This window comes from Numenius arquata, chromosome Z (assembly GCF_964106895.1).
Source record: "Numenius arquata chromosome Z, bNumArq3.hap1.1, whole genome shotgun sequence".
Classification (NCBI taxonomy): domain Eukaryota; kingdom Metazoa; phylum Chordata; class Aves; order Charadriiformes; family Scolopacidae; genus Numenius; species Numenius arquata.
Genome location: NC_133616.1, coordinates 69,020,570 through 69,034,934, shown reverse-complemented (window position 1 = coordinate 69,034,934; position 14,365 = coordinate 69,020,570). Strand labels below are relative to the sequence as shown.

The 14,365-nt window shown below is 41.5% G+C and overlaps 1 protein-coding gene across 4 annotated transcripts in view; it reads left to right on the top strand.

Annotated features, from left to right (window-relative positions):
• Positions 1–3,452: 3,452 nt before the first annotated feature.
• Positions 3,453–14,365, top strand: part of HSD17B4 (hydroxysteroid 17-beta dehydrogenase 4) — a 60,397-nt gene continuing 49,484 nt past the window's right edge. For 2 of the 4 annotated variants that reach the window (XM_074166824.1, XM_074166826.1), the window contains exons 1-7: positions 3,488–3,545; positions 6,598–6,651; positions 10,746–10,853; positions 11,368–11,427; positions 12,450–12,471; positions 12,590–12,636; positions 13,420–13,504. In XM_074166824.1, the coding sequence (XP_074022925.1) occupies positions 3,488–3,545; positions 6,598–6,651; positions 10,746–10,853; positions 11,368–11,427; positions 12,450–12,471; positions 12,590–12,636; positions 13,420–13,504 (434 nt within the window). Of the gene's footprint in view, positions 3,546–6,597; positions 6,652–10,745; positions 10,854–11,367; positions 11,428–12,449; positions 12,472–12,589; positions 12,637–13,419; positions 13,505–14,365 lie in introns of all 4 variants that reach the window. The other 2 variants (XM_074166823.1, XM_074166825.1) reach the window with 2 other exon arrangements.

Sequence of the window (14,365 nt, the reverse complement as noted above, 5' to 3'; positions counted from 1 at the left end):
AGATCACATAAGAGGCCAGAACCAGCACCAAAAGTGAACCAAGTTCTCCTAGGACTCATTTATAGTCATGCACAAAACTATGCTGCTTTAGATAGATACAATTACATAAGGGATTATGCAAATAAATTTGGTGGTGTAAGGACGGCCACATTACTTCCTGTGAGTATTTCCAGTCTGAACTAGATGTTTCCAGAAGTGCATGCACAGTTGACTAAGCTGGGTATTTGTGGTGTTAGTTTGCACTTATTCCCCTACCCTAACAGATCACATCCTAAACTTATTCGGCAGTACAGAAACAAGCCCCTACCTCCCCCCAATAAACACGTGGAAGCAAATAAGGGTACATAACGCTCAGCAGATAGCAGAGTGGCTACACATCAGTGCAAAGCTCTCTCTCTTCTTTGCACTGTACCTTCAAAGGTGCACCATGTGTCATGGTCATGTTGTGGGGTCAGCCAGCACCACTCCTGTCCCAGAGACTTCCCTCTCTCCTCCCAGGTGGGAGCCCAATCCCACAGTGTAGCAACAATAAACAAAACATTGAGTGCTGAGGCTGAACCAAAGCTCATGGACAGTTACGAGCTCAATCTGCTAACTTCCTCAGGAAGAGCACTCACAAACTGACTCACAGCTCTGCCCTCCAGGGAAAGAGCTTCCTCCTGCTGTGGAGCACAGCACAAGCAAATCACAATCGGTGATGTTCTTCTCTCTGCAATACACCGCCAGCTGCACCGGGCGTCTCACTGTTGGAAAGTTTGCTCTTGCGCTGAGCTGCATCCAAAAGAAATAGGCAAACTTTGGAAGTGTAATTAGTTGTGAGGGTATATTGTGCTGATTAATACAGCACCAGAATAGCACATATCCAGTGCAAGGGTTTATTTCTGTGCACAATCAACAATATTTCCCATACTTAAAACTCGTGACTTTTTGTAGACTATTTATCTGTCCCATGTTCCCTTACCTACTCTTCAGGACAACTTTTTGTAGTTTCCCGTGCATACTCAAACATGCCTATACAGCCAGAAGAATGCCACCACACCAGTGAACCTGTTGGCTAAGTAAACCCACTGTGTATTAAAAGCATTGTCCCTTTGACTAGATCTGTGCTTAGGTCTTTTTTAGGTTCTTCGTGTGAGAATTTCATTACTTGTAGTGTGGTATCTGCAAATGTAGGTGTTTAAGTCAGTTTTACTGTAGCACAATGCTCCCTCTAGTGCCCAAACTGTAAAGTGCAATTTTAGTATTTAATTCAACGCAATTTCTCTGTTCAAACTGAACTGCATGTAATAAAATCAGAGACAATACATCTCTATTCCTAATACTTCTAAAGAAGTAAACGTTACAGACTACTTGTCAGAAAGGCTAATTTTTTCTAGTTTGGAAGTCTCCTAATAGCTACCACTCAGGTAACTACCACCTCTCTTTAGTGTAGACAGTAAAGCGCTAACAGCCAAGGAGATAATCTGAAGCAAAACCAATTTTCCTTTCTGTAAGCTCCAGAAATACAAGAAAGGTTAATCATGAATTAAAGTTCATCTGTGCAGAGGGAGTATGTAGATATTTTCCCCAACTAAATAAGCTAGTCAGTTGCCTGAATTCTGGGCACTCCTTACACCACCCTCTGTTCCCTGAGCACCTCTTAGACTTAAGACAGACAAAGCGAAGAAGCAGGGAGTTTACAGCTCCCAGAAGCTCAGGCTTATGGTTCTCTCAGTCAGCCTGGAGACTGAGCAAATAAGGAGGAATAGCTTCATGAGATCCCTGTCCACAGTTCAGATAAAGTTTGTCATCACCTGAGTTGGGCAGGACATACTGGAAAATCCTAACTAGATCTACTGCTGAGATCCAGATCAGTGGACATATGAAACTGCAATGCAAATACATTCTGAGTGACACGGTCTCACACTACACCGTGCCTGCAATGTCATAATGAATAGCCCTGTTCATTCCTACTTAGCCTGCCAGCTGGTTCCACAAAATACAATCATCTCTGCTAATCCTTCCTCTTCACACTGTTCCCCTGCTTCACCATGGGGTCACTCCCATGGGCTGCAGTCCTTCAAGAACTGCTCCAGTGTGGGTCCTCTCCACAGGGTACAGTCCTTCAGGAACAGGCTGTTCCACCATGGGTCCTCTGTGGGGTCACATCTCCTGCCAGAAATCCGCTCCACCATGGACCTCCACGGGCTGCAGGGGGACATCTGCTCCGCCGTGGACCTCCATGGGCTGCAGGGGGACAGCCTGCCTCACCATAGTCTTCAGGGGAATCTCTGCCCTGGTGCCTGGAGCATCTCCTCCCTTCTTTCTTCATTGACCTTGGTGCCTGCAGGGTTGTCTCATGTTTTTTTCACTCTTCTCTCCCACAGCTGCCATGCAGTGTTTTTTACAGTTTCTTAAATATGTTCTCACAGAGGCCCCATGACCACAGCTGCGAGGCCAAGTCATGCTCTGTGGTGGGTCACTTGGAGATGGTCATGCCCGGCCCAGGGCAGCCCTGGCCACTCCTCACAGAGGCCCCTGCAGCCCACTAGTACCAGCACCTGGGCACCGACACCTGGTACAGCCTTCCATACAGGGAGAGGTAACATCTGCAGGAAAAAAATAATCACAGAATCATAGAATGTGTTGGGTTGCAAGGGACCTTTAAAGGTCATCTAGTCCAACCCCTCTGCAGTAAGCAGGAACATCTTTAACTAGATCAGATTGCTCAGAACCCTCATCAAACCTGACCTTGAACGTCTCCAAAGTTGGGGCCTCCACCACCTCTCTGGGGAACCTGTTCCAGCTTCTCACCATCCTTATTGTAAAGAACTTCTTCCTAATGTCTAATCTAAACCTACCCTGCTCTAGCTTAAAACCATTGCCCCTTGTCCTATTGCTACATGCCCTTGCAAACAGTCCCTCCCCAGCTTTTTCTTGTAGGCCCCTTCAGGTACTGGAAGGCTACTATAAGGTCTCCCCAAAGAACTCCCACATGGAAGCAATGGCTGTAAGCAGGGATTTGGATTGGGAAATAGTAAATAAAGCAAAAAATAACACAGTAGAAAGCATAAGATTAATATAAAAGAAGTAAATAAAGATTAACTTCAAATGGAGACGTGATGTCTACATTCAGGCAGCTTGTTCTTGAAATCCACCCCGCTCAAGACTCCTGTGATGGCGTTCCCGCTGTGGGGCAGGACAGACAGGCTCGCCTGTTAACACCCCTCTATTTCACAAGCCGCTCGCCTCGGGAGGCTGCAAAAGCATGGAAACACAGAGAGCGGGCAGACCTGGAGCCCGAAAACAACCGCCTCCACCCGCCGCGGGGCCACGCTCCTCCCGCTCCTCCCGCCCCTCAGCCGGGCGCCGCCGGGGCCGCCCGGACTACGTTCCCCAGAGGGCGGTGGGCGGTGGCGGCGCATGCGCGCTGACGCCCTGCCGTCCCCTGACCTTCCCTGACAGCCGGGGCAGGGCCGCGCAGTCGAGCGTAGGGCAGCGGAGCGGCATGGCAGCGGGGCTGAGGTTTGACGGGCGGGTGGTGCTGGTCACCGGGGCTGGAGGAGGTGAGCGGCACCGTCCTGTCCCCGGGTGCGGTGTGGAGGGGGTTTCGCCCGCTCCCGCACGCAGGAGGCGGCTGGGTTCGGGAGGCCGGGTGAGGCGGGCACCCCGCAGCAGCCGCTGTCCGCAACCCTGACAGATGACCCCGCGCCCTCCAGTGGCGGAAGGGGGCGTCTGTGAGGGCTTCGCTCCTTAAAAACGGGGTTTTTTCCCCGTTTGCCGCAAAAGAGAGAGGTGTGGCGGCGGGAAGGAGGCCCGGGGCTGCGGGGGAGGCCAGGCCCGGGGCTGCGGGGGAGGCCAGGCCCGGCGGCGGCCCTGTCAGGTGCCGGTCCTCGCCCGTCAGGGCCGCCGTGGCGGTGCCAAGGCTGTACAGGGGTTAGTGCCGTGTCTCTGCAGGGCTCTGGAGCTGCTGCCGTTTGATCCGAGCCCTGGTACTGCTGACAATTAGCACTTTAGTACTGCCTCCAAATGCGTGCTTTCTGTTCCTTAAATGCACGGGAGGGGGAACGCTGCTTCACACCAGTCAGTAATGGCTGTCCGGCTCCACGTACTGTTTTGGTGTCCTAATTCCTTCCAGTTTTGCCTCGGACCTAGCGATTCAGACTTGCAACCTGCGTGTGCTGGCACAGTGCTGTTCCAGCGGGGGTTTGACATGGGCCAAGCAGCCTCCCACCTGCTGCTGCCTTCCCTGGCCTGCTGCTGGGTGGGGGGCAGCCTGAAGGCGCAGGGGTGGGGGCGGTGGAAGGGTGGGGGGAGATTGCTCTCAGCAGCAGGGCTGGCCAGTGCTGTTGGTGGGCTGCGGGCCTGGGCTCTCCAGGGGAGCAGTGGAATGCTTGGTTTTGCCAGGAAATGTTTTTGATTTTGTTGTTGTGGTGTAGGGTTGGTTGGTTGTTTTTGCTTTTGTTTTTTTTTTTTTCCTTTTTTTTTTTTTCTTCTGAATGCATGCATCGACTTTTGCCTACTCTGATCAACTTCCAGCAAAGACATGAGCTGTGAGTGTGTGTAAGAGGGAGACAAAGTTTGTGGTTGTGTTGAGCTGCTAAAGGAGTCTTGTTCTGCCATCCTCTGAGAAAGTTCTGCCTTCCCACAGTGAAGGTTTGCTCTCTTCTTGCCGAGCCACACATAGCCAGAAAAGTCATTTTGGAGGCCTAGATTATGTCAGGTCTTGCAGAGAAGGACCAAGAATATGCGATTTTTTGAAAAGCACTGAACAGTCCACTCACATCACCTGAAGGTGACAAACCTGAGACTAGTTGAGGCCAGATGTATGGTACTTTTCAGCTTTTACCAGCCCTGTATTTATGTGCTTCTCTCTATATGACAAGTCTCACTGAAGAACAGGTTAAGACCTTAGGTAATAGCAAAACCAAGACACTTTGGCAATAACAGAGATTCTAAAATGCGCTCCGTGGAGCAAAAATTGTTTGTCATAAGCACGGGTACAGTGACTCTTGTACTTAAAGTATTAGGCTGCTTGAAAATGGTTTGTTAACAGAGAAAACTGTCCTTGGATGTTGTATTTCACAATAGATTTTTGATAAGTGGTTGATTAAACTTAAGCCAAGATAAAGGGAAGCCCTATTAACTTCAGTTTAGCTTTTGTTTTGCTTCTATTTTGTTTACAGAACCGTAGTTAGACTGTACTCTTAATAGCATTGTTTGTCAACATTGCTTTTTGAATTGGATGCTGCTGAACAGATCAGAGCTGTGAATTTATACAAAACATCTGGGTCATTATTTTGTTTTAAAGTGAGACCTGTTTTCACATACACAGGCATCTAAAAAACAGTAGTTTCTTTTCACTTTGGCCAAGTCCCTTGTGAAGTACTGTTCCTGCCTGTCGTGCAGCATTGTCATTGTTTATATGATTCAAGTTTTTAGGTTTTTTTTTAAGATTAGCTTTGATTCTTAAGCATTCAGTCCTTGCTTGCCAATTGACAATACTGGCACATATAACATGGTCTGAGTTTTGTGCACGTCTCCGTTGTGTGGCTTTTCAAAACAAAATTAGTTTTACTGGACTTGGATTACATCAGGCAGTGGATGTACAGGCACCTCACGTGATACTCTCCATTGCAGAGGCTTATAGGAGTGTTAAGGAAAATTCCAATTTGTTGGTATGAGATTAGTGTATTTCAAAGCAGTCTGAACAGGTCTGATTTTTTTTTTTCCTGTTTTTTCTTTTGAGAGCTAGCTTTGAATGTTTTGGTGAAGAGCAAAGAGATACTGTTGCAGCCTGAGAAGTTTTTCTCTGACTGATAATCTTTTGATCATTTAAATTTCAGTTTCTCTTGGAATGAAAAAAAAAAAATCATTATCCCTGATTTCAATAACTTTTGACTGGTACAATGGATAATATTTCTGTAAATCATTTGTTTTAACAAATAACTAATGTACTAACAGCTAGAATCTAAGCCAGAGTAAAGGTGCAAGAGTCTTGGCTTTTTTTATGTGAGGCAAAAATGTCAGTCTTCTGTTATGATGGGTAAACTATGGGTGCATCTGGTTAACTGCGATACTAAGTGATTCCTTTGTATGCACATAATTGGAGGGCTTTTGTCAGTACATCTTCAGTCACAGTTTCTTCTTCAAATCTTAAAAGTTTAACTTTAACCAGGCAAGTATCTTATTCTCTTAGAATGTAATTAATTAACTTGAAACATCCCCTCCTTTGAGGTTACATCAAGACATTAAACTTTCTGCCTTAGAAATGTATTTTTCTATCACAAGCACAAACTCAGCAGCAGACACCTTTCCCTGATGGTTCTGTTGAGTGCAACAGCAAAGAGTAAGCATGGGGATTTCTTTTTTTTTTGTCATGACTGGAGGTTTTGTCTACAATTTATCTGTTTGTTTACTTTTATGTTTTGAACTCATGTGAAACTTTTAACTCCTGGGGGAAATAGTGTTTTACTCTGAACCTTCAAAGTGTTTGTGTTGATTTGGTGCATTTTTCTTGATGCATTTCATTTTTGTGTAGCTTTTTCTCTGAATTGTGACCCAGGAAAAAAATTGACTCTTTTTCTTTACTTTTGTTTTTTTTTTTTTTTAAACTAGGTTTGGGCAGAGCATATGCTCTGGCTTTTGCTGAAAGAGGAGCTTCAGTAGTCGGTAAGTTTTATGTTGACTAACTAGATCTGGACAATAACCTTTGCCTTTTCACATAGCTCGCATTCAACAGTCCATGCCCTTTTAGACAGTAACCTTTGTTATTTAATGGTTTTCTGTCTTATCTTTTGCTATTGAAATTTTGCTTCTAAGCTTTATTTTCTTATGAAACAAGTTGCCCAAGTTTGTCCAAGGGCTTATCTTTGCTGTAAAGCCAATTTGAATCAGGTAATTTTCTGGACTTGACTTTCATCTGTGCATACCAATCTTTACCATGAGTTGTGGCCAGAGAGAGTGTTGTCTTAGGTGAATGCCGTTCAGAAGCTTTTAATATAACTGTTTGAATATGCAAATATCTCTCCCAGGAGAGCAGTTATTGGAATGTAACTTAGTATCAGTAGCTCCCAGAAAACACAGAATGTGCTGAAAGTGCACGGCATTGTTTCTTTCTGCAGAACATCGAAGAGAAGAGCCATTTGGTCTCAATGACAGTGTCAAATAGTTCTCAGTAAAGGATTTCTGATAGTTTCGTAGTCATTTGGTTGAACCTTCTTCAGGCAATATTTAGTCATGCAAAAATGCTATATCACAAGGTGGTTCTGAAGGTTAAGTTACGTTCCTGGGCACTCTCTGGCAGTTGGCATTGCCATTTGACTGACTGTGAATGAATTTGTACAGGTATTGTTGATGAGTTCAAGGTTAAATGTTTAAACGTTTAAACATATGGACAAGAACTTGCTTACTGATTTTCAGTAGCTTTCTAATAAAAATCTCAGCTTACAAAGTTTCATAAAAATCATTTGTTTTTACTTTATTGCTGAAATATGAGAAGTATATGTAGATAACTTTAAAAAAACTAGATATTTTTTCTTTTAGTTACCACCTTTGATACTTAACTTATCTACTAGGAGCATGAATACTTCATCTCAAGTTCTTATTTAACAAAAAATAGGTCACTAAAGCAGCCCAAATGTTTAACTGTATTGACTCTGTCTAGCTTATGGTGTTCTGACTTTCCAGAATGATGTGAAAGAAAATGGTAATAGTCCTTTATCTCATGGCCTTATTGCACAATAGCAAATCAGTAAGTTGAGAATTTACTGTCTGTAAGGGAAAGTTCTTGTTTTCCTTCGGAAACTGCACCTCACTTCTCCTCTTCTTATAGTAGTGCTTTGCAATTACCTCTGCATGCTCATATTTATTTTTCCTAACTGTTGTTCTGTTATGATTCTGACTTCAAAGAGTTGAAAAGTTACTTCTGTAAAGAGTTGAAATTTTGTAACTAAAACAGATAGGAGACTCACATTTTGTATTTTTAAAACAAGTTACTTTTTTTAAGTTATGGAAATGAAGGTACTTTGTAAGAATAGTGATCAAATACTTTAATTGGAGGAACACCAGTGGGTCCCGACGTGGGAGCATTTTCTGTCTAGTCTCACATCTTGCTCTGAGTCCAACCTTCAGTTGAGTGAGTTCCTGTCGGCACGGGTAGACTGACCAAGGTGACCCAAGTGGAAATCTCCCTTTTTTTTTTTTAATCACACAAACGCTGTCTGCTACTACGTCTCTTGTCATGCTTCGTGTCTTTCATGCTTATTATCAGAAAAATTTGAAAGCACGGGGAGGGGAGTGCTTTGGTTTTTGTCTTGCAACCTGTATTATGTCCGGACCTTACTGTTTCTTCCTTTTCAGTCTACCTGAGAGCTCTTCTGTTTTGCTGTTTTAGTTTAGATTAAAGTCATGCTTTTGAAGCATCTCTTCTGATTTGTATCTGTATTTTTGTTTGCATTGTGGGATGGTATTGAAGTGCATGAGTGGAGTTCCTCTGAAAACTAAACTGGAAGATGAAGTTTAGCAGTGTACCTGAATTATTCCAAATGTGTGTTTGGTTTGTGGCATCAGACTACAGCAAGAAATGAGCTGGTTTATTTTTTTAAAAAACACATATGGTAGATGTCAGGTCCTCAGCACCAACTGTTTCACTTTACAGATGTGCTTCTGCTGCTCTGCTCTACTTCCTAATAACACGCTCATAGAATTAGAGGAATTCTCTGTGGTTCAGGCTATAACCATGCTCTGTCACAACCGCTACCGTCTCTGGCTCTTTTGTTCTGGGTGTTTTTCCACTGGAAATTATATTATGTAAAGCTTGAGCTTAAAATAGTTCTTTATCTGTTGTTTTATTTCTTATTTTTTAAATATAAATTACTTTATCACACTTGCAGTTATTTTATCATTTTCAAAGCCTAGAATAGCTCTGTTCTTTCTTGCATACTTATTTTTGCTTCACTTATGTTAGTGCCTATACTCAGTCCAAGGTGCTTTTCTGCCTCTGCAAATTTTCCCAAATATTTAATTAAGCTTTTAAAAGTAAATTAATATTGAAGGGTAAACAAATATAAGCATGTCTTTGGTAGAAAAAGTTGTAATGTCTTAACAAGACTAACTGAATGTTTTTGTATAAATGTTTACCACAAAATTGTCCACTATTCTTTCCCAGGACAGGTTAGAAATCCTAGTGCTGTTCCTCACTCGCTTTTCTTTAATGTCGTGTCCAAGACCTTTGATGTTGCAGACTGAGCAGCCTGCCTGTGTTGCCTGTTCTAATGCTTCACTACACTTGGAAGTTTTCCCTAATGCCTCACCTGAATTGTGCTAGCTGCATGTTCGAACTGTTAGATATTGTTCCATTTAGGTTGGAGATTTTGTCCTTTTTCTTTTTTGCCACAGTCTGTTAATGTACTTGGGCATAGCATCATGTTCTGTCTTAATTCTTCCTGCTTCAGGCTAGGTGGTTCTTCATTTTGTTTAGGTTTGTTGTTGGTTTTGGTGTAGTTTTTTTTTTCCCCTATTCTATACATGGCTCATTTCTTCTGGGCTTTGGCACTTTCATTTACTCATATTGATTTTCTTCTGTGTTTCTACATTTCTCTTGAAGTGCTACATACAAAGTTGAATACAGGATTCCAGATGAGACTTTCTTGGTTTGAGTAATAGAGAACAATTTTGTCATGTGTCCTGCAAGCTGTGTTCCTCTTTACATGGAGAGGTTAAAAAAAAAAAAAAGAAAAAACCCACAATATGGGTTTATTTCCTTTTGTGATGATACAGCAGACTTACAGTTGCAGTTTATCATCAAGACCAGCAAGAATATCTTGCCGATTTTGTGGATTTTGCTATGTCTGGCTTCTTGAGGACTTAAGGTAGGAGGCACAAAGCTGGAGTTCACTATGGCAAAAAACTGCTTAGCAAAATACCAATATTGCATGTAAATCCACAGTCAGTTCTGGTTTTCTTACAATTTCATTTTGCACCCATTTAAACATACTTCTTACCATTTTTTAAAGTTCTTTGTCCAAGTATTATGAATGTATGGGGTTTTGGGGGATTGTTTTTGTTTCCCTGATGAATTCCATGAAACTGTGGATCATGCAAGTACAGCAATGCAGAAAACTGTGGTGATGATAACAGTGCAACTACCCTTAATGATACATGCCCCAGTACAGAGAGCAGCCTGGAAACAAAGCAGCTCTCTGTGTCAGGTGGCCCTCTTATCCCACAGGAGCAGGATCTGAAGCTCCAGAGCAGTTATTCTCCCTTTGTTCAGACCGCTTGATCTGTTCTATAGTGAAGTTTACTGGTAGTATTTTAGTTACTCTATTAAACAGGAACAGAGTCTTCTCAGTCTTACTTACAGTTCATGCAGTAGCTATAGCAGTTTGACAAGAGACCAGAATTAATCACCTATGATTGGTATGTAATCTTCATCTTAATCTCTCACCTACAATAACACAATGAGAGAGGTAGCCTGGGCAGGGCAAACAAGTTAAATGCATGGTGGAGAAGAAAAAAAAAAAAGAAAAAGTTCTGTATTCCATGTTATTTAAAAAAAATAATTATACTGTATGTTATACTGCTCTTTTAAAAAAAAATAATAATGTGACCTACTGTTCTTCTCTAATCACCTGAGATTCTCAGTAGGATATAGGTGCCGCAGGTTTTATTCATACTCCTTATAACTTCCAGCATGATAATGAGATAAAGAGAGACCATAAAATCTGAGTGTTAACAATGAAAAAATTCTTTGTAATCCACAGTGAATGATCTTGGAGGTGATTTCAAGGGATATGGCAAAAGCTCCTCAGCTGCTGACAAAGTTGTCAATGAAATCAGAGCAAAAGGAGGGAAGGCAGTACCTAATTATGGTATGTTATTTTTCTAGACTAGTGTAATGCTTTATCTGTAGGAATAGTGGACAGGTTGTATGAAAAGCTGATGCTGCTTAATAAAGGACTGCTGCCAGCTTGCCAATACCATGTAAATTGAGTAGTTGTAAAGTAATGTGGTGTACGGAGACAGAAGCTAAAAGCAGGTGCATAAATTGCTTTCTTAATACTTGTCTAGTAATGCCCTTTTCATTCGTATGATTTCGTAACACTGAAATACTAAGACACTGAGCATCTGCAGTTGTTAGAGGCAAAATGGGAATGGATTATTCTTAATTGTTTTGCTTCTTGTTTTTCTTGCAATGGCAAATATTGTGCCATTTTGATTTACTGTGTGGGATTTGCTTTAGGCCATATGCAAATAATGGCTGAATTTGAATTTATTTTATATTGTGGTTATACACAACTTATTTTTCTTAGCTCCATGGAATTAGTTGTTAATATCCTGGAAGTGCAGTTCATTTTACTTAAATATTCACACTTTTTCTTATAGATTCGGTGGAAGATGGTGAAAAACTTGTCAAGACAGCACTTGAGGCTTTTGGGAGGATAGGTACAGTTGCCTAATTCTTGTTGTAACTTCTTTGCAAGCACAGAGCCATTATAAACAGTAAAATTGACAACAAGGGTATTAAATACAATAGAAATCACCAATGCTTGATGCCTTTGGTTAGTGAAGCCTAAATCAGGGGTTTTCCACTTTGAATCTGAATGGGCAACTTTTCTCTCTTTTTGGTACTTTTTAGCGAATTTTAAAGCTCAATGTATGATTCTTGTTTTCCTGCCCTTCAGAATTTTGGTACTTCAGTAATGGTTAACAACTTCTGTCTCAAAGCATAGAGTTCATCAAGTATTATAACTAGGTGCATAGCATAAAATTAGGGTAAATGATGTTGCTGAAGAATCAGAGATGCTCTGTCGTGATTCAGAATCTCTTTTGCCCATGCGATGTTCAAACTGCTTTAACGCAAATTAAAAAAAAGAAAAAGCTTGAGCTGTTTTATCTAACAATTAATGTTCCTCTTTACCATATGATTGCCACTGTTTAATTGTGAAGTCTGTGATTTTTAAGTCAGGGTTAAATGGCTAAAAGTACACATGATCAAAGCCGACAGGAACAAAATTAAGTATTTGACAAAAAATTGTTATGATCCAGGTTGCTTTAATGGCTCTGTGGTTCTTCCAGTTACCATTTGGGCTTACTGCAGCAAAGATGGTGGCACAAACTGCATATCGGGAGCACTCTGGAATTCAAAGCAAGCTGCAAAACTGCAGTTTTATACCTGCAGGTGTTGTGTTCCCAGGTTTCCATCACTTGTCAGCTGTACCTCCCTGTCAGGCTTTGTTTCATTGGCAGGCTGAGGTTTTACTAAAGTATTTTGTCTTGTCTTAATTATTGTCAAATAGTGGAGTTCCACTATTCAATACAAGAAGCTACAGAATAGTAATATGATGTATGCGTACAGTGCTCTTGTTCATATATTTATTTTTTTTAGAAGTGGGAGAAAAATAGAAAAACAAAGTTGTATTTTATCAGTTCATTTGCTTAGTTTATTTTCTTTGGATTTTTTGCAGATATCGTTATAAACAATGCAGGGTGAGTAAAAACCTGAAAAGTTTTTTCCTGCTTGATTGTGGGCTGTCACTTCTGTGTAAACACCTGTTCACCTTTTTTTTTCTTTGCTTTGTTTTGTTCTCCTAATGATGCATTTTAGGATCCTAAGAGACCGTTCATTTGTTCGGATAAGTAATGAAGATTGGGGTAAGTTGACAAACTTCAAAATGTATTTTCTGTGTGAAAGACAAAAGGCACATCCCTCCCATGGGCACAAGAAAGAAGAGAAGGTGGGGAAGGCTGTCTATGCCAGATCAGAGAATTAACTTTTGCCCTGAAAGCCCAGTGGTAAGCTGGTTGTGTTTGGCAGCCTTGTGTTCAGCTTGCAAACCAGATCTGTGCTGCAAGGCATGGTAGGTGTATGTAGTTCCAAAGGGGAAAAAAAGGCTCTAGCTGCCACTCCTGATTGCTGAGTGGAATACAAAAAAGAGCCATGTGAAACACACACAATAGTTTTTGTGAGCAGAACACATTCCTAGCGTCAGCACCGACTGGCTGAATACTAAATAAGCTTAAAAGACCCAAAAGTAACAACAGAGGAAGGAAAGCTGAAGTGCCAAGGGGCAGAAAAACAGAGGGAACCTTCACTGAGATGGTAGGTGGTGATAAGCCAGTTGAGCAGACCTTTCCAAAGATGGCCTAGCTTCTGTAGTTCTTGTTTGACTGTGCTGAAGTACAGGAATTTTGAATGCTTGTGAATTCTATACAGGAGGGTCCCATCCAAGAGGCAGGAGAGATATCAGTGTATGTTCAGGCAAGCATTTCAAAGTGATCTATAAAAAAGAAAAAAAAAAAACCCACCACTTTTTTAGTAGCAGTTTGAGAGTGTGAAGAGAGTGCAGTTTTTGTCATGAAGAAGAAATAGCTGGTGTATTTCAAGTTGGGCATTGAAATCCTTGAATTATTAAACCAACATTAATTTGTCCCTAGATATAATTCATAGAATTCATTTGAGGGGATCGTTCCTGGTCACCCGAGCTGCATGGGATCATATGAAAAATCAGAAATTTGGCAGGTAAAAATTTGTTGGTTTTTGGTTTGGTTTTTTTTTTTTTTTTTTTTGTAATTTTCAGTGGGGTATAACAGACTGATACGTGCCCTGATAATGAAGGAGTTTTTTATCCTTCTCTTTCACTGTCACTGGGATGAAACAAAATCAGTCCAAATGTGTAGGCCCTTATCCTTTCAGTTCTGCTGTTCCTCTGCCTCCCCAGCCAAATGTTTAAAGGTTTTTTTCCACATAGATGTAAATATCCCAGACAGGAGCTGTAGGGTTATAGAAATACATTTCTTTTCATGAGGACTAGTTAGAAATGTTTGTTAATTGTATGTTACTGCAAGTCTGAGGGATTCTTCTCCTGCTCCTTCTTAGTCAAGTGACAGATACATGCAGTTCTGCTTGTGGGTCTTGGACTTTTTTTGGGGTTAGTTTTTTGGAAAAATGTCTTAGAAGTTGTGGGAGTGTTCTTAATGTATTTTGGCATGTGTCACTGTTAGCTGAAAAAGTGCAGGGAATTCAGACCTTTAAGTTTTTTCACTTTTGTTGTTCTTCCTTATCAAAACACTGATGTGATTATATTAATCTTACCAACCATACCCACATGTTGAAAACTATACGAGCTTCTTTGTCATACTGTGACCGAGCTGACGTTCACTCTCATCCAGGGAACTGAACTGAACTATAAGGGTACGGGAAGAGACCAGCAGGCAGAATACATGGCTAGAGTCTGAGTTGCATCCATTTAGGAAAACACTTCCCTTGGCTCCTTTTCTGTATTTGCTCAGATAACAGTGGTAGTGAGTGCTTCTGCAGTTTATGTATATATTTGTGCCATCTGAAAAATGGCACAAATTATATTGATTTTGTAGCTTTTTT